General features: G+C 51.3%; 1 protein-coding gene across 2 annotated transcripts in view; it reads right to left on the reverse strand.

Moving 5' to 3' along the window:
* LOC144611576 (nucleobindin-2-like) overlaps positions 1-19,754 on the reverse strand; it is a 30,103-nt gene extending 10,349 nt beyond the window's left edge. The window contains exons 1-8 of one of the 2 annotated variants that reach the window (XM_078430744.1): positions 19,611-19,754; positions 15,661-15,784; positions 6,846-6,953; positions 5,773-5,905; positions 3,842-3,945; positions 2,969-3,154; positions 1,588-1,678; positions 1,099-1,157 (exon numbers count right to left, since the gene is read on the reverse strand). In XM_078430744.1, coding sequence (XP_078286870.1) covers positions 1,099-1,157; positions 1,588-1,678; positions 2,969-3,154; positions 3,842-3,945; positions 5,773-5,905; positions 6,846-6,953; positions 15,661-15,765 — 786 coding nt within the window. In that variant the 5' untranslated portion in view covers positions 15,766-15,784; positions 19,611-19,754. The remainder of the gene's footprint in view (positions 1-1,098; positions 1,158-1,587; positions 1,679-2,968; positions 3,155-3,841; positions 3,946-5,772; positions 5,906-6,845; positions 6,954-15,660; positions 15,785-19,610) is intronic. The other variant, XM_078430745.1, reaches the window with a different exon arrangement.
* Positions 19,755-20,263: the final 509 nt, after the last annotated feature.

Genomic DNA, 20,263 nt, shown 5'->3' on the forward strand with positions numbered 1-20,263 from the left:
TCATTTCATTAATCATTATCTACAGGGCCCTGTAAATCACACAGCAAACCGAGAGACGGGCAATTAACGGCCCTAACTGAGGTCTGGGTCACCATTGCCTCGCTGAAACCCGAGCAGTCCAGCAGGAGATCCTGCCCATCTACCAGAGGATTAACTCGAAGATGACCCGGGTGAACAGTGCCTCAGATTCAACGGGGTACGTTGGTGGCACAGCAGTTAAATTTCCAGGCAGGTCCCCCAAAGGTCTGGATGACCAAAGACAACTCCCGGATGGGGTTTAAATCCCGTCATGGCAAATAGGGAATTTAATCTCAGTTAATAATTTGGCATTTGGAGAAAACGTCAGCATTGGGATTTCAAAAGCTATCAGACTGCCATGAAAACCAACCTGATGCCTTCACACGGTCAGGACTCCAAACACATTAACTCTTAAATATCTTTTGAAATGGCTGAGCAAACCACTCTGTTCAGGGCCATCCAGAGAGGGGCAGTAAGCCAGTGGTGCCCAGATCCCCAAAATAAATTAGTACAGCAGCGGCGACTGTGGACGGTCCAACAGCCCCGACCGCTGGTGAACAAAGAGGAAGATGATTGAACGTTATTACCTTTCATCACAGTGAGGAATGTGGAATCCGCTCTGGTGGATGTTTATGCTAAATTTTAATTTATGTGGCTGTGTGTCTTGTTGCTTTTCACTTAGTATGGCTGTATGGTAACTCAAATTTCACTGTATCTTAATTGGTACATGTGACAATAAACTGATCTTGAAATTGTGTGGAAATACTCAATGGGGGAGGGGGGGGGGGGGGGATGGATTTAGGCAAGTGGAGAGTGAATGCTCAGAAGGACCTGGGCCTGCAGAAGGAAACGCACTCTATCTCTCTCTCAAAGGTAACTAACCGTTATGCACCTCCACGTATAGTCCCATAAGTGAGCCTGTCCGCGTTTAGACAACACAGCAGGGATGTACCTGTGAGGTGTGTGCGGATCTCAGTAACCACATGCACAGCCACACTCACACACAGCTGGTGAGGAGCATCAGGGCCACTCGTGTCGATGCACACTACGTCTGGAGACCTCAAAGGTTCAGCCCCTCACCTCTTTTGAAAACAGAGCTTCAAGTTCTTGCTCGTCCAGCACGCCGTCGTTGTTTGTGTCTGCGAAAGAGACAAGATGAGGAGATGCTCAGTGAGATTTAGGGACAGGAGAGCACCTGATGCAAGGTGATCTGACACAGGAGGCGGGATGAACATCGACACTGGGGAAGGGCTCAGGAGCCTTGAGATTGGGTGACGTATTGGGTTGGGAGTCACAGGGGGATACTGGGAGATGGAGGAGGTCAGGGGAGGGGGGCTACGCCAAGATCCCGGTGGGGCGGGTGGGCTGCGGGAGTGGCAAGGGATCAGTGGGAGTGGGTCGATAGATTTGGGGAGAGGGATGGAGGCCACATAGTTAGGTCAAAAAGGGTGGACTGGGAATAGAGGGATGACGATAGAAGAGAGGGTCTCCCTTGACCATGTGAGACTGGAAACAGAGTGGGAAAGAGGGAACACAGTGGGTCTGGCTGATGAACTCCTTGTTGTTTACCATGCAATTTGAAGAAAGTCTTTGGGTTGAACTCGTTGGGGTCGAGACCGTCCGTTTCCTCCCACACCTCCTTCAACTGGTCCCGGCTCCCCTGTCACAGTGACAAAGACAAAGATCGGAAGGCCATCAACAAGCGCTCCCGCTAACCCTTCACTTCAAATCCCCGATCAAAACAGTCTCCTTACATCCCAGAAGTTTGAAGGATGGGTAGAGAAGGTGACTCTACAGGAAAGGTGCAAGCAAGTTCAATGCTATTGATCAAAAGAGGGTTCATGTCCCTGAATTGGAGTATTTGTGACAGACGCCAGTGAAGTGTAGAGTACGGGCAGCACAATGGTGCAGCTGGTAGAGTTGCTGCCTCACTATTGAGGGCGTGCAGCGCAGGTTCACCAGGTTAATTCCCGGAATGGCGGGACTATCATATGTTGAAAGACTGGAGCGACTAGGCTTGTATACACTGGAATTTAGAAGGATGAGAGGAGATCTTATCGAAACATATAAGATTATTAAGGGGTTGGACACGTTAGAGGCAGGAAACATGTTCCCAATGTTGGGGGAGTCCAGAACAAGGGGCCACAGTTTAAGAATAAGGGGTAGGCCATTTAGAACTGAGATGAGGAATAAAAATTTCAGTCAGAGAGTTGTGAATCTGTGGAATTCTCTGCCTCAGAAGGCAGTGGAGGCCAATTCTCTGAATGCATTCAAGAGAGAGCTAGATAGAGCTCTTAAAGATAGCAGAGTCAGGAGGTATGGAGAGAAGGCAGGAACGGGGTACTGATTGAGAATGATCAGCCATGATCACATTGAATGGCGGTGCTGGCTCGAAGGGCCGAATGGCCTCCTCCCACACCTATTGTCTATTGTCTCACGGCAACAGAGACCCGGGTTGGATCCTGGGCTCGGGTGCTGCCTACATGAAATTAGCACATCCTCTCTGTGGCCTTCATCCGGGCTCCCCGGTTTCCCCTCACACCACTAAGACGTGCAGGTTAGTAGGTTAATTGGCCTCCTTAAAAAATTGCCCTGAGTGTGTAGGCAGTGGATGCGAGAGTGGTATGACATAGAACCGGTGTAAATGGGTGATCGATGGTCGGCATGGACTTTGTGGGCCGAAGGGCCTGTTTCCATGCTGTGTTTTTTTAAATCAATCAAAATAATAGAAATTGCAAGCGAGTGTCTGAGCAATTTAAACTGGGGGAAAAAGATCAGTTTGCATGAATATTGTGAATTGATCAGTTATTTTGGAGGGCCAGGGCTGGCGGTTGCCTGTTGAGCGAGCATGGTTCTGGTGGCACTGAAGGATGGTTCTCTCTCGTTTGCCCGGGTCAAGGGTCTAAACCATCCTTCCCCCCCCCCCCACCTCCCCACCCTCTGCCCTCACCGGCACGTTGACCTTCGGATGTTCCTTGTGTTTCTCCTTCATCTGCTGGTACCGAGCCTCCTCCGCGTTGCGCTTCTCCTCGTCCAGAGACTTGAGGTACTCCCGCCTCTCGTGCTCCTTCAGCATCTCGTAGCGTTTGAACTCCTCGTGGTGGGCTTGGTCATAGTGCTCCAGATCTTTGGTGGCCTGCAGATCCACACCAGTACCGAGGGTCATCGCATTGCACAGCAGGAGGACGAGCGGCCAATGTCTCCGTCCACTACTTGACCATGGCTCACCCCCACTGGGCCTACCAGCAGCCACGGCCCTTCCTCCCATCTCCGCACTCACCCTCCCTTCCACCTTCAGGGCTGAAAAGATCTTAAGTGATACGAGCGGAATTAGGCCATTTGGCCCATCGAGGCTACTCCGCCACGCGTTTCTCTTATCACTAACCAGTCTGAAGAAGGGTCTCGCCCTAAAACGTCACCCATTCCTTCTCTCCAGAGGTTCTGCCTGTCCCGCTGAGTTACTCCAGCTTTTTGTGTCTCTCTTCGGTTTAAACCAGCATCTGCAGTTCCTTCCTAAACATATTCAATCATGGCTAATCTCTCTCTCCCTCCTAACCCCATTCTCCTGCCTTCTCCCCATAACCTCTGACACCCGTACTAATCAAGAATCTACCTATCGCTGCCTTAAAAATATCCACTGATGGCATCCACAAAGAATTCTACAGATTCACCACCCTCTGACTAAAGAAATTCCTCCTCATCTCCTTCCTAAAATAACATCCTTTAATTCTGAGGCTGTGATCTCTAGTCCTACACTCTCCCGCTCTGAGCCGAGTTTCTCCCATGAAGGTGCCCAATGGCAGCTCACAACATGCACACCCACCGCTTGGATCAGCAGCTCCAGGTCTCGAGCCTCGAAGGTGTGGGCATTCTTCGGATCCAGGTGTTCAATCTGCTTCAGTAGGTTCAGGTGATCGATCTGCACACCTGGGAGGAAGTGAGGGGGAGACAGGTGAACACCGAGCTCAGTTGGGACTGATAAGGCCACTGGACTTAATGCCGCTTGACCAAACACAGGCTGCACAGTGGCGGAGTTGCTACCACGCACCTACTGAGATCTGGGTTCGATCCTGACGACAGGTGCTGTCTGTACGGAGTTTGTACGTTCTCCCCGTGACTGGAATGGGTTTTCTCTGGTTTACTCCCACACTCCAAAGACGTGCAGGTCTGTAGGCCAGTTGTCTTGGTAAAAATTGTAAACTGTCCCCAGTGTGTGGGATAACATCAGTGTGTGGGCATGGCCGATGGGGCCCCGTTTCTGCTCCGTATCTCTAAAACTTGCCTGTGGTTTGCCCAACCCTATCCCTTCACTATTCCCATAATCTTTCCTCCGGTCTAACACCATGCCCCCAACGGTGTCACCCCACGTACTACCCCAATACTCTGCCAGCATTTCCTCCCCCCTAACCCTCCGTTCCAACTCAAGACCCTGAAAACCACCAGTTCTACCCTAACTCAAGAAGCCAACAGTTGCGAACAGGGCGAAGAAGCGCTGGCGTCTTCGCCCGCCCCGGGTCGCGGGGCTTGGGTCGGCCGGCCGCGGACCTTTCACCGTCCGGCGCGGCCTGGAACGTGGCAACTCCAACAGCCTGACCGCGGGAGAAGACGGCAGGGGAAGAGAAAAGACATTCTGGCCTTCCATCACAGTGAGGAGGGGACTGGAGGAGACTCACTGTGATGGATGTTTCTTTTTGTTTGGTGTTGGTTTATGATTGTGTGTGTTATTGCTTATTTTTATTGCTCTTATTGTTGGACTGTGGGTAATCTTTCATTTCACTGCGCATTTATGTGTATGTGACAAATAAAATTGACTGTTGACTATTGCCTGAGCTCACGTGCCAGGGCCCGCCAATGTCACCAGACACACACCAAGACCCACCCCCCCCCACCCACGATACCTGATTCTCCTTTGCAACTTTGTCTCATCATATTCTCCCATTGACCCCCACCTCCTCCAAAATCCACCCCTTACATCTTTCCCTAACATTCACCCAACTCTCTGACCCTACACTAAACCCTAGGCCATTATTCCATCCCTATCATTCACTTACGGAGGTTATGGGCTCCTGGAATTCACTCCAACCAACAGACATCATTAAGAAGAGGCTCGACCTGAAACATCACCCATTCCTTCTCTCCAGAGATGCTGCCCGTCCCGCTGAGTTACGCCAGCATTTTGTGTCTACCTTCGATTTAAACCAGCATCTGCAGTTCTTTCCTAGACATCATTAACACTTTGCCCGGTGATTAACTTAGCCTTCCCCACCCTGAGAACACAGAGTCATAGGGCTGGATAGCACGGAAACAAGCCCCTCTGCCCAACCCACCCATGCCAACCAAGTTGCCAAACCCAGCAAGTTCCACTGGCAGCATCTGGCCCATACACCTATCCATGTACTTGTCCAAGTGCCTTTTTGAATGTCAATGACAAGGGAACTAGCAAAGCTACCAAGTCGGAGCCTGACAGTATTCCATCACCCCTCGTACCCAGTGAGACCAAGCACCTCGACTGTGGTTCCTGCAACACCTTCCCTTCACCATTCCCACAATCTCCCCTCAACTCTAATGCCATGCCCACAAGGATGTTCCTGCTTCTACCACTTCCTCTGGCAGCCTGTTCCATATACCCACCACCCTTTCTGTGGAAAAAGTTGCCCTTCATGTCCTGATTAAATCTTTCCCTTCATGGCGTAAACCTATGCCCTGTAGTTTCTGGGAAGAAGAGTCCGAGTTAATGCAAGAAAATGCACTCACTCTCTCCTTGCTCGGCGTCCATCTTTGCCTTGATCAGCATCCGCAGCCTGGACACCTCCTGCCGCTTTAGCTCATCCAGCTTGGTTCGGATGTGGTGACTGACAAAATCCAGCTCTGTACTCAGCTTTCCACTCTGTGTGTTATAAACCAGCATTTAAATAACAAGGAACAACCAAAGCCACTGATTCAGAGCCTGGCTGTTCACCCATCATCCCTCGTACCCAGTAACACCTTGCCTGCGACTTCCCCAACCCCATCCCTTCACCATCCCCACAATCTCCCCCTCAACTCTAATGCCGTCCCCACAAGAATGTGATCCCCATGGACTACTCCAATACCCTGCCAGCAATTCCTCCCCCCCTTTAACCCCCATTCCTATTCAAGACCCTGAAAAGCTGCAGTTCTAACTCAAGAAGCCAACAGTTTCATGTCCTCAGGTGCCAGGACCCCTGCCAATGTCACCACACCAAGACCCTCCCCCCCCCCACCCACCCCCCCCCACACACACACACACACACACACACACACACACACACACACACACAATACCAGATCCCTGTTGTGTAGGAAGAAAACTGCAGATGCTGATTAAAATCAAAGATAGACACAAAATGCTGGAGTAACTCAGCGGGACAGGCAGTATCTTGGGAGAGAAGGAATGGGTGACGTTTCGGGTCGAGACCCTTCTTCGGACTGAAGTTACTCCAGCATTTTGTGTCTAACTGATCCCTGTTTGCAGTTTTGTCCAGTCCCATTTTCCCATTGCCCCCCCCCCCCCCAAAATCCTCCCTTACACCTTTCCCCTTCAATTCTCCAACTCTACATTAAACCCCAGGCCATTATTCCTCTCCTAGTCAAATCCCAGACTACCTCTCCAAGGTTCTCTCCCTCCCCACCTCTTGGACCTGAACCCTGATCCTCAGTTTCTCAGTGCCAATTCCTAAACAAGTTCAGAATCGGAGTTTGGAGTCACGGGTCAGGGTTCCCAAAACTGGAGCCGCCCTGTCGACCCAACATGACTTCCCACTGATCCAGCTCTCGGCTCCCCTTCCCCTGGCTGACCCTCCACTGACCTTGATGTCTTCTATATTGGCTGTCTGCAACTTCTCACGGAAGTGGGTGTCAGTCTCCAGCACGTCGATCACTTCACGGAGGTAGCGATCGTAGTACAAGCCCGTGTCCTGCACCAGAGCAAATGGACGGTCAGATCACGCCGCTGGGTCAGAACCACGAGCACCACAAGAAGATGGGGAACCTTGGGAGCTGGGTTGCTGCTCGAACCAGTGCCCATTGTCCTCCCATTACCCAACGGGTGCAACTTTAGGTGGAGTCAAATTCATTTAATATAAATACATAAGGAAGATATAAAAATGCACCTCAGTGATTGGAGTGGCGAGCACTGTTAACTGGTTGTGGTGGAAGAGAAGACGCACACATATAATAGGAAAGCTCCAAGAAATGGTGTCTTTCAGCCTCTGCTCTTCCCCATCCCCATCAAAGTGGGAAATGCGGAAAGGAGTAGAGATGTGGTGAGGGATAGAGATAATCCGGGGAACTAGAGGCCAATGAGCCTCACGTCAGTGGTGGAGGAGGCACTGGAGAGGATTCTTCGGGATAGGATTTACTTCCATTTGGAAGGGAATGGGTTAATTACGGACAGTCTGCATAGCTTTTAATGGGCAGGTTTCGACTTACTAACTTGATCGTGTTTTTTGAGGAGGTGATCGAATGAGGTAAGGCGGTGGATGTTATCTATATGGATTATCTATATGGATTTTATTCGGGATTTGATAAAGTCACCCTTAGTAGGCTGATTCAGAAGATTAAGATGTATGGGATTCATGGTCACATGGATTCAAAACTGGTTTAGTCATTGATGACATGATGACAAAAGGCGTTACTCTGACTGGAAGTCTGTGACTAATGCAATTCCTTAGGGTCCTGTGCTTGATTGTGATGTATATAAATGACTTGGATGTAAATGTACAAAAGGATGCAAAGTCCTGGAATAACTCAGCAGAAAACCCAGCAGGTCAGGAAGCACGTCTGGAGAAGATGGACGGATGATGTTTCGGGTCGAGACCCTTCTTCCTCAACCCGAAACGTCAGCTATCCATATTCTCCAGAGATGCTGCTTGACCTGCTGAGTTACTCCAGCACTTTGTGTCCTTTAGTGTATTAACCAGCATATGCAGTTTGGTTTCTACATGTTGCAAATGTAGATGGGTTAGTTAGTTAGTAGGTACAGCAGGATATAGGTCAGCTATAGAAATGGTAGATGGGGTTTAATCTGAGCAAATGAGAGGCATTGCACCTTGAGAGGTTGAATGCAAGAAGGTATACAGTGATGGCAAGACCTTTACCATTATTGTTGGAGCCTCGATCCCAAGCTCCCTGAAAGTGTCAACACAAATGGAGTGGTAAAAATGATGTACGGTATGCTCACCTTCATTAGTTGGAGCATTGAGTGTAAGAGTCAGGAAGTTATTCACAAAATGCTGGAGTAACTCAGCAGGTCAGGCAGCATCTCGGGAGAGAAGGAATGGGTGACGTTTCGGGTCGAGACCCTTCTTCAGACTGATGTCAGGGGGGCGGGACATAGGAAGGATATAGGTGGAGACAGGAAGATAGAGGGAGATCTGGGAAGGAGGAGGGGAAGGGAGGGACAGAGGAACTATCTAAAGTTGGAGAAGTCGATGTTCATACCACTGGGCTGCAAACTGCCCAGGCGAAATATGAGGTGCTGTTCCTCCAATTTGCGGTGGGCCTCACTATGGCACTGGAGGAGGCCCATGACAGAAAGGTCAGACTGGGAATGGGAGGGGGAGTTGAAGTGCTCGGCCACCGGGAGATCAGTTTGGTGACTTTGAGATCAGTCAGGAAGTTATGATGAGTTCGACAGACTTTGGTTAAGCTGCATTTGGAGTATTGCCTACAGTTCTGGTTGATCAGTTACAGGAAGGATCTGGAAGCTGCCGGGCTTAGTGGGTCGAGGTTAGACAAACATGGGATTGTTTTCTCTCGAATACCAGAGGTTGATGGGAGATCTATTCAAAGTTTATAAAGTTATGACAGGCATCGATAGGGTAGACAGTCAGACACTTTTCCCTGTCGAAGACTAGAGGCATAGCTTTAAGGTACGAGGGGCAAAGCTTAAAGGAGATGTGTGGGCAGGTTTTTTTTTACACAGAGAGTGGTGGGTGTCTGATAATCGCCACCAGGAGTGGTGGCGGAGGCAGATACGATAGTGGCATTTAAAAGGCTTTTAAATACGCACACGAAGATGCAGGGAACGGAGGGATGTCGATCATGTGTCGGCAGATGAGGTTGGTTCACCTTGGCATTATGTATGGCACAGAAGAGTGTGTCCCTGTGCTGTACTCATCTAGGTTTTCAATGCAATTTCACAGATAACACTGTTAATGAGCACAGAGAGAACAGGAATATCATGGGTGGAATAAGATCAGTCAATAAAAAGTGCAGCAGATTGGGGACCAGGTCAGCTGCTGCCAGAAGATGACAGATAAGATGGAATACACGGGGAGAACGTGACACTGCTGTTGGTGGATGCCAAGACAAAGAGCGCAATATTTTGAGACTGAGCAATCCCCTTATGAGAAATATTACAGAGATGATCATATCAATATGCTGATGAAGGCTAAATATAATATGGTAGATGAACAGAGTCCAGAACAATGGATGTTTCAAAACCCCTGAATATCCCGGGTCTGGTTATGTTAGAAAGCAATTCCTTACAGAAGGGAAACAGAGATTTGCAATTCTCTCGCCTGAGAAACAGTGGACGCCGGGGGTCAATGGAGCTTCCAATACTGAAGTTAGTAGATATTTATCAGATCCGTAATAGGCTGCACCAGTTCGCAAACATTACCAGTTCGTGGACAATATTTGAGAGCACCATTACTCAAAATCCCACAATGGCACCCAAGGCCGAGAGGATCGCCTGATTTGCCAGGAGACTAGTGGAAGCCTTAAGAACCTGAGTATGTGCAGGCAGACGTTCGATTAGGAGCAAACACAGGCCACTCAACCCATCCAATCTGCAATAAAATAATGATTCATCTGACCAGACCTTCAGAAAGGAGATGAGGAGCAATTTCTTAAGTCAGAGGGTGGTGAATCAGTGGAATTCATTGCCACAGAAGGTTGTGGAGGCCAAGTCAGTGAATATTTTTACAGCAGAGATAAGATAGATTTTTGATTAGTACAGGTGTCAGAGGTTATCAGGAGAAGGCAGGAGAATGGGGGTGAGGAGGGAGATATAGGCGGCACGGTAGCGCAGCGGTAGAGTTGCTGCTTTACAGCGAATGCAGCGCCGGAGACTCAGGTTCGATCCTGACTACGGGTGCTGCACTGTAAGGAGTTTGTACGTTCTCCCCGTGACCTGCGTGGGTTTACTCCGAGATCTTCGGTTTCCTCCCACACTCCAAAGACGTACAGGTATGTAGGTTAATTGGCTGGGTAAATGTAAAAATTGTCCCTAGTGGGTGTAGGATAGTGTTAATGTACGGGGATCACAGGGCGGCACGGACTTGGAGGGCCGAAAAGGCCTGTTTCCGGCTGTATGTATATGATGATGATGATGATGATAGATCAAGCATGATTGAATGGCGGAGTAGCCTTAATGGGCCGAATGGCCTAATTCTACTCCGATCACTTATGACCTTATGACTTATGCCCACGACCTTCCAAGAGAGAAATAAATGGACTCAAATGGGCACAACTTCATATCATATCATATCATACAGCCGGAAACAGGCCTTTTCGGCCCTCCAAGTCCGCGCCGCCCAGTGATCCCCACACATTAACACTATCCTACACCCACTAGGGACAATTTTTTAAAAACATTTACCCAGCCAATTAACCTACATACCTGTACGTCTTTGGAGTGTGGGAGGAAACCGAAGATCTCGGAGAAAACCCACGCAGGTCACGGGGAGAACGTACAAACTCCTTACAGTGCAGCACTTCAGATTTAAAGAATGACTATCTTCCTTGATTCTCCCTCAAGAAGAACGGTGACTACACCTGCAAACTCTTGCATGTTTAAAATCCTCCTCCCATTCTTCTGGGTTCCAGCAGGGTAAACATTTCCTCTTAAAACCACCCATTTGTTCCAGCCTTTGGTCTAGTAAACCTTCTCGAAACTCGCTCAATGCATAAACATCCTTCCTTAAACACAGAATCCAATACACACCCAAGATAAAGTCTAATCAATGTTCTATATAACTGAAGCATTGACTTCCCTGTTTTATTTCTGAACACACTGTTTTCTGTTAGTTAGCCAATGTTTCATCTTACACCATGTGTTTTTTTTTGTTGCAATAACTTTTCATGCCTTCTGTAAATCCACCAGTAACCCTTCATCCAGAAGATCTATTACTTCTCAAACTAGTTTATTGAGTCAGGCATGACTTCCTCATCACAAAACCACATTGACTTTGCTTATCTTGAACTGTGCATGTTCCTGCGATAATCTTTGATGACTGTCTATAATAGAAACATAGAAAATATGTGCAGGAGTAGGCCATTCGGCCCTTCGAGCCTGCACCGCCATTCAATATGATCATGGCTGATCATCCAGCTCAGTATCCCGTACTTCTCTCCATACCCCCTGATCCCTTTAGCCACAAGGGCCACATCTAACTCCCTCTTAAATATAGCCACTGGCCTCAACTACCTTCTGTGGCAGAGAATTCCACAGATTCACCACTCTCTGTGTGAAAAAAAACTTTCTCATCTCAGTCCTAAAAGACTTCCCCCTTATCCTTAAACTGTGACCCCTTGTTCTGGACTTCCCCAACATCGGGAACAATCTTCCTGCATCTAGCCTGTCCAACCCCTTAAGAATTTTGTACGTTTCTTTAAGATCCCCCCTCAATCTTCTAAATTCCAGTGAGTACAAGCCGAGTCTATCCAGTCTTTCTTCATATGAAAGTCCTGCCATCCCAGGAATCAATCTGGTGAACCTTCTCTGTACTCCCTCTATGGCAAGAATGTCTTTCCTCAGATTAGGAGACCAAAACTGTACGCAATACTCCAGGTGTGGTCTCACCAATGTCCTGTACAACTGCAACAGAACCTCCCTGCTCCTATACTCAAATCCCCTCGCTATGTTCCCTATGATAGACGTTAAGCTAACTGGCCTGTGGTTTCCTGTTTTCCTTTTGTCTTCCTCTCTCTTAGAATTAAGAGTGGCGCAGTGACACAGCGGTAGAGTTGCTGCTTTACAGCGCAAGAGACCCGGGTTCGACCCTGACTACGTGTGCTGTCTGTATGGAGTTCGTACGTTCTCCCAGTGACCGTGTGGGATTTCACTGGGTGCTCCGGTCTCCCCCAATATCCCAAAGAGTGCAGGTTTGTAGGTTAATTGGTTTCTGTAAATTGTCCCTCATGTGTAGGATAGAATTAGTTGTTGGTCGACGAGGATTTGGTGTGCTGAAGTGGCTTGTTTCCATGCTGTATCACTACATTAAAACTAAACTAAACTAAGAAGTTCCGCTTGCTATTTTCCAATTTATCATATATCATATCATATCATATCATATATATACAGCCGGAAACAGGCCTTTTCGGCCCTCCAAGTCCGTGCCGCCCAGTGATCCCCGTACATTAACACTATCCTACACCCACTAGGGACAATTTTTTTACATTTACCCAGCCAATTAACCTACATACCTGTACGTCTTTGGAGTGTGGGAGGAAACCGAAGATCTCGGAGAAAACCCACGCAGGTCACGGGGAGAACGTACAAACTCCTTACAGTGCAGCACCCGTAGTCAGGATCGAACCTGAGTCTCCGGCGCTGCATTAGCTGTAAAGCAGCAACTCTACCGCTGCGCTACCGTGCCGCCCATTATTAGAATCTTCCCTGAATCTAGGGAAATTTTGTAAGATATCAACATGTCAACCAGCTATTTTTTTTAAATTAATGCATAAGATGAGGTTCATCTGGACCCAGAGACTTGTCTGCCCACAACTCGACTCGCTATCACTTGTTTAATGTTTGCATTTGTTCTGCGTTCCTCTTTCCCTTCCAATTCTCCATGACAGCTATTTTTGGGATGTTACCCACATTCCCTATCGTGAAGACTGCTGCAAAATACCTATATGTTCATTTGCCAAGGTAAAATGTCAAGGGAAATACCAACCACTGGTTATCTGAAAATGCCTAAAACAGCCGTAAAAAGGCAGGCGGCTGGTCAGAAGGTAGAGAATAGAAAATGGCAGAAAGCAATAAAAGGCAAAAAAAAGTGAAACTTCAAGCAGGAAATAAAGGTGGTCTGAAATATGAAAACATAAGGGATTTTATACATCTTTAAATCTAGTCCTTTAGAAAGTTGGCTTCAGAAATTATTAATGTAAAACAGCAATATGGCAAAACAAGGACAAAGTACTTCTACAACAGGTGTCTTTGAACTGACATCATTGCTCTCTATTGCACCATGACCATCATGAGTTAAGTCATGATGCACTTCTCGATCTTATCCTAGTTTCTTATCCTTATATGTCAATGTTCCAGATCCAAATTTAAATTCTGCAACCAACCATTGGGCTATATGAGATCATATTCATTTTTAATTGCACTCGGGATTCATCTGTTTTGTTTCAAAGGTCACATCTCCTCAGAAGCAGTACCTTTATCTTTTGTCATGTTTATTTAAACTGCGGGTTTTGATCTACTGATCTACCCTTTGATTTGTACTCTCTGTCCCTTCCTGTCACCGTCTGTCATTTTCCATTTTAATATCTTCACCAGCCTTGCCTTTACTCTCCCACAGTAATTCTTTGCTGACTTAAAGACGATTCGTAAAAGAAAAATATTTGATGCAAGTAGCAGTTAGCATCTGGAATGCATTGGCTGATGGAACCTGGGATAGATTCAATCATGGTTTTCAGAAGCGAATTCGGTCACAACCAAACACATAAAAAGTACAACACCAGAGAAAGGGCAGAGGACTGGAATTCACAGGTTTGTTCCTAAAGAGAACTAGTATAGTTGAGGTAAAATTGATTAAATAATTAATCACAGCACAGAAATAGGTCAAAGCTTAAGAGCTGCGAATACAATAACAGCAGATGGTGTTACCTGGTGCATACAGCAAACTGCTGGAGGAACTCACGGATACAAAGACCTGCAGTTGCTGGTTTACAAAAAAGAGACGCAGGGTGCTGCAGTAAAACTCAGAGGGTCAGGCAGTATCTGTGGAAAACGTGGATAGGTGATGTTTCGGGTCGGGACATTTACTCACACGGATTGGGTTGGTTCCCTTAAATTGTAGAATTCAATGTTCAAACTGTTAGGTTGTTAGCCACCCAGGCAGAAGAAGGGGTGCTGTTCCTCCAGTTTACGTGTGGCCTCACTCTGGCAATGGAGGAGGCCCGGGACAGAAAGGTCAGGGAGCAGGGAGGTTCTGCTGCAGTTGTACAGGGCCTTGGTGAGACCGCACCTGGAGTATTGTGTGCAGTTTTGGTCTCCTAACTTGAGGAAAGACATTCTAGCCTTAGAGGGAGTACAGAGAAGGTTCACCAGATTGATCCCTGGGATGGCAGGACTTTCATATGAAGAAAGACTGGATAGACTGGGCTTGTACTCGCTGAAATTTAGAAGACTGAGAGGGGATCTTATAGAAACATATAAAATTCTTAAGGGGTTGGAGAGGCTAGATGCGGGAAGATTGTTCCCGATGTTGGGGGAGTCCAGAACCAGGGGTCACAGCTTAAGGATAAGGGGGAAGTCTTTTAGGACCGAGATGAGAAAACATTTCTTCACACAGAGAGTGGTGAGTCTGTGGAATTCTCTGCCACAGAAGGTAGTTGAGGCCAGTTCATTGGCTATATTTAAGAGGGAGTTAGATGTGGCCCTTTTTGCCACAGGGATCAGGGGGTATGGAGAGAAGGCAGGTACAGGCTACTGAGCTGGATGATCAGCCATGATCATATTGAATGGTGGTGCAGGCTCGAAGGGCCGAATGGCCTACTCCTGCACCTATTTTCTATGTTTCTATGTCAGTGTAGGAATGGGTAAGGGAGTTAAAATGGTTAGCAACCGGGAGATCCAGCAGGCTTTGTCAGACCGAGCGTTAGAGTTGCGTGAAATCATTGCCGAGTCTACGCTTAGTCTTGCCAATGAAAAGATGGCCACATTGGGAAAACTGAATGCAGTAGATGAAGTTGGAGAAGGTGCATACTGCCCATTGACAGAATGTCACAGCAGATGGGAGACTGCCTAACAACTCCAAGCCTTGGGTTTGAATCCGATCTTAGGAAACCTTCTATGTGAAGTTTGAATGTTTTTGTGATCACAATAGTTTTTTTTCCAGGAAAAGACGCAAAGTGCTGGAGTAACACAGCAGGCCAGGCAGCATCTCTGTAGAACGTGGATGGGTGACTCAAAACGTCACATATCCACATGCTCCAAAGATGCTGCCTGATGCGCTGACTTACTACAGCACTTTGTGATTTTTTTTTTGTTAACCAGCATCTGCAGTTCCTAATTTCTTGTGGGTGTCCTGCCTTCCCCCATATCCCACGGCTCTGTTGGTATGCTAACTGTTTGTTGCAAATTATCCCTTGGTGTAAGTTAGTGGCAAAATGAATCAAAGGAGAACTTATGGGGACATATGCAAGAAAATAAGTTAGCAGAGGAGACAAGGAACGAGGAAATATGGTTAATAAGACTCTCCTCTGGATGCCAGCATGGACCCCAAAAGTCAAATAGCCTCCTTCTGCATTATTCCAAATACACAAACATCTACCACTAAGCTGATCGACATTATGTTAGCTCACTGAATAGGAAAACATTTAGAGCCAAGATTCGCACTGACAGTCAGTGCAGAAGCACACAGCAACACACAATCACACACCCACCGGTGACTCAGGTTTGATCTGCTTCTCATTTGTCTTCTTTGACCTGTCGATGGGCACTGCCACAACCGACACTAGGAGGCCAGCAACAAGATACCAAAGCTCCATCAGTTCTGCAAATGGTTACCTAATATAAAAGATAAATGGATTTTGTTTAATTTAAGGACACAGCAGCCCACGTGTTCACTCTGACTATTGCCCATTCATACTAGTTTCCTGTTATCTAATTTTCAGCTAATAATCCTCCCCCACCTACAGATAGGCAAATGCAGCAATTCTTTAGGCAAATTCTCCAGTCGTTGGTACACACAGCAGCTTATTCTGAGTTGTCAAATCTGAGGAGTGGCAACAGGTTAGTCCCCCAGGAGAGCAAATGGCCACCAGGGCAAGGGAGCGAGTGGCCACCAGACAGGGGAACAAGTGGCCACCAGAAAATGGGAGCAAGTGGCCACTAGGACAGAGGAGCAAGTGGCCACCAGGGCAGGGGAACAAGTGGCCACCATGGCAGGGGAGCAGTGGCCACCATGGCAGGGGAGCTGTGGCCACCAGGGCAGGGGAGCAGTGGCCACTAGGGCAGGGGAGCAGTGGCCACCAGCGCAGGGGAACAAGTGGCCACCAGGGCAGGGAAACTGTGGCCACCAGGGCAGGGGAACAAGTGGCCACCAGAAAGGGGGAGCAAGTGGCCACCAGGGCAGGGGAACAAGTGGCCACCAGGGCAGGGGAGCTGTGGCCACCAGGGCAAGGGAGCTGTGGCCACCAGGGCAAGGGAGCTGTGGCCACCAGAAAGGGGGAGCAAGTGGCCACCAGGGCAGGGGAACAAGTGGCCACCAGGGCAGGGGAACAAGTGGCCACCAGGGCAGGGGAACAAGGGCCACCAGGGCAGGGGAGCTGTGGCCACCAGGGCAGGGGAACAAGTGGCCACCAGGGCAGGGGAGCAAGTGGCCACCATGGCAGATGAGCAAGTGGCCACCATGGCAGGGGAGCAGTGGCCACCAGAAAGGGGAACAAGTGGCCACCAGGGCAGGGGAGCAAGTGGCCACCAGGGCAGGGGAGCAGTGGCCACCAGGGCAGGGGAGCAGTGGCCACCAGGGCAGGGGGGCTGTGGCCACTAGGGCAGGGGAGCTGTGGCCATCAGGGCAGGGGGACAAATGGCCACCAGGGCAGGGGAACAAGTGGCCACCAGGGCAGAGGAGCTGTGGCCACCAGGGCAGGGGAGCAAGTGGCCACCAGGGCAGGGGAGCTGTGGCCACCAGAAAGGGGGAGCTGTGGCCACCAGAAAGGGGGAGCAAGTGGCCACCAGGATAGGGTAACAAGTGGCCACCAGGGCAAAGAAACAAGTGGCCACCCCAGGGCAGGGGAACAAGTGGCCACTAGGGCAGGGGAACAAGTGGCCACCAGGGCAGGGGAGCAAGTGGCCACCAGGGCAGGGGAGCTGTGGCCTCCAGAAAGGGGGAACAAGTGGCCACCAGGACAGGGGAATAAGTGGCCACCAGGGCAGGGGAATAAGTGGCCACCAGGGCAAAGAAACAAGTGGCCACCAGGGCAGGGGAGCTGTGGCCTCCAGAAAGGGGGAGAAAGTGGCCACCAGGGCAGGTGAACAAGTGGCCACCAGGACATGGGAACGTGGCCACTAGGACAGGGGAGCAAGTGGCCACCAGGGCAGGGTGGCTGTGGCCACTAGGGCAGGGGAGCTGTGGCCACCAGGGCAGGGGAACAAATGGCCACCAGGGCAGGGGAACAAGTGGCCACCAGGGCAGGGGAACAAGTGGCCACCAGGGCAGGGGAGCAAGTGGCCACCAGGGCAGGGGAGCAGTGGCCACCAGGGCAGGGGAGCATTGGCCACCAGGGCAGGGGAACAAGTGGCCACCAGGGCATGGGAGCAGTGGCCACCAGGGCAGGGGAACAAGTGGCCACCAGGGCAGGGGAGCAGTGGCCACCAGAAAGAGGAACAAGTGGCCACCAGGGCAGGGGAGCAAGTGGCCACCAGGGCAGGGGAGCACTGGCCACCAGAAAGGGGAACAAGTGGCCACCAGGGCAGGGGAGAAAGTGGCCACCAGGGCAGGGGAGCATTGGCCACCAGGGCAGGGGAGCAGTGGCCACCAGGGCAGGGGAACAAGTGGCCACCAGGGCAGGGGAGCTGTGGCCACCAGGGCAGGGGAGCAAGTGGCCACCAGGGCAGGGGAGCTGTGGCCTCCAGAAAGGGGGAACAAGTGGCCACCAGGACAGGGGAACAAGTGGCCACCAGCGCAGGGAACAAGTGGCCACCAGGGCAAAGAAACAAGTGGCCACCCCAGGGCAGGGGAGCTGTGACCACCAGAAAGGGGGAGCAAGTGGCCACCAGGGCAGGGGAACAAGTGGCCACCAGGGCAGGGGAACAAGTGACCACCAGGGCAGGGGAACAAGTGGCCACCAGGGCAGGGGAACAAGTGGCCACCAGGGCAGGGGAACAAGTGGCCACCAGGGCAGGGGAACAAGTGGCCACCAGGGCAGGGGAAGAAGTGGCCACCAGGGCAGGGGAGCGTGTGGCCTCCAGAAAGGGGGAGCAAGTGGCCGCCAGGGCAGGGGAGCGGTGATCACCATTGATGGGAGCGGCGACCACCAAGGCAGAGGAGCAGGAGCCACCAGGGCAGGGGAACAAGTGGCCACTAGGACATGGGAACGTGGCCACTAGGACAGGGGAGCAAGTGGCCACCAGGGCAGGGGGGCTGTGGCCACCAGGGCAGGGGAGCTGTGGCCACCAGGGCAGGGGAGCAGTGGCCACCAGGGCAGGGGAGCTGAGGCCTCCAGAAAGGGGAAACAAGTGGCCACCAGGACAGGGGAACAAATGGCCACCAGGGCAGGGGAACAAGTGGCCACCAGGGCAGGGGAGCAGTGGCCACCAGGGCAGGGGAGCAGTGGCCACCAGGGCAGGGAAACTGTGGGCACCAGACAGGGAAACTGTGGCCACCAGGGCAGGGGAACAAGTGGCCACCAGGTCAGGGGAACAAGTGGCCACCAGAGCAGGGGAACAAGTGGCCACCAGGGCAGGGGAACAAGTGGCCACCAGGGCAGGGGAGCGTGTGGCCACCAGGGCAGGGGAGTGAGTGGCCACCAGGGCAGGGGAACAAGTGGCCACCAGGGCAGGGGAGCATGTGGCCACCCCAGGGCAGGGGAGCTGTGACCACCAGAAAGGGGGAGCAAGTGGCCACCCCAGGGCAGGGGAGCTGTGACCACCAGGGCAGGGGAGCAGTGGCCACCAGGGCAGGGGAGCTGTGGCCACCAGGGCAGGGGAGCAGTGGCCACCAGGGCAGGGGAACAAGTGGCCACCAGGGCAGGGGAACAAGTGGCCACCAGGGCAGGGGAGCAGTGGCCACCAGGGCAGGGGAGCTGTGGCCACCAGGGCAGGGGAGCAGTGGCCACCAGGGCAGGGGAGCAGTGGCCACCAGGGCAGGGGAGCTGAGGCCTCCAGAAAGGGGGAACAAGTGGCCACCAGGGCAGGGGAACAAGTGACCACCAGGACAGGGGAACAAGTGGCCACCAGGGCAATGGAACAAGTGGCCACCAGGGCAAGGGAACAAGTGGCCACCAGGGCAGGGGAACAAGTGGCCACCAGGGCAGGGGAACAAGTGGCCACCAGGGCAAGGGAACAAGTGGCCACCGGGGCAAGGGAACAAGTGGCCACCAGGGCAAGGGAACAAGTGGCCACCAGGGCAAGGGAGCAAGTGGCCACCAGGGCAAGGGAACAAGTGGCCACCAGGGCAAGGGAACAAGTGACCACCAGGGCAGGGGAGCAATGAAAGTGGAAGTGCCCCTCCCCGCTGCCCTGGGCCACCAGTCGGCCCTGATCTGCCCCCAGCCCAGTCGGGAGGCCGCTGGACCACTCGGCCCATCGCGCCCACCTAACCCCAACCCCTCCCGCCAAGGTGGGGCGAGCGGCCAGTCCGCCCCGCTCTCCGCGGCGGGCTCCGGCTTACCCCGGGCTGCTGCTGCTGTCTGTGCTGTGCTGCTGTCTCCCGACCTGGCCCACACTCCGGACAGAATGGCCGCTCTCTGCTTGCGGTCCTGACAACCGGCCGTGACACAGCCGGGGCGATGACCTCAGCGCGTCCGACGCATCCGGCGCGATGACCTCAGCGCGTCCGACGCATCCGGCGCGATGACCTAAGCGCGTCCGACGCAGCCGGCGCGATGACCTCAGCGCGTCCGACGTCGTGACGTCAGCGGGGAGGAGGGTCAGGTGCTGGGATACCATGGAGACCCTCTCCCAATGGACAACCCTGGTGCCTCATGAGTTGACCGACGATGGAGCCAGCAGCTGGCATACCATGGAACCCTCACCCAATGGACAACCCTGGTGCCTCATGAGTTGACATAGAAACATAGAAAATAGGTGCAGGAGTAGGCCATTCGGCCCTTCGAGCCTGCACCGCCATTCAATATGATCATGGCTGATCACCCAATGGACAACCCTGCTGCCTCATGAGAAAACCAAGGATGGGCCAATGGACAGCCCTTCTGCCCCAATGGGGTAGACCAAGAATGTCAAGTCAAGTTTATTTGTCACATACACATACAAGATGTGCAGTGAAATGAAATGTCACCCACAGTCCAGCAATAAGAGCAATAA

The sequence above is a fragment of the Rhinoraja longicauda genome, chromosome 40 (assembly GCF_053455715.1).
Source record: "Rhinoraja longicauda isolate Sanriku21f chromosome 40, sRhiLon1.1, whole genome shotgun sequence".
Taxonomy (NCBI): domain Eukaryota; kingdom Metazoa; phylum Chordata; class Chondrichthyes; order Rajiformes; family Arhynchobatidae; genus Rhinoraja; species Rhinoraja longicauda.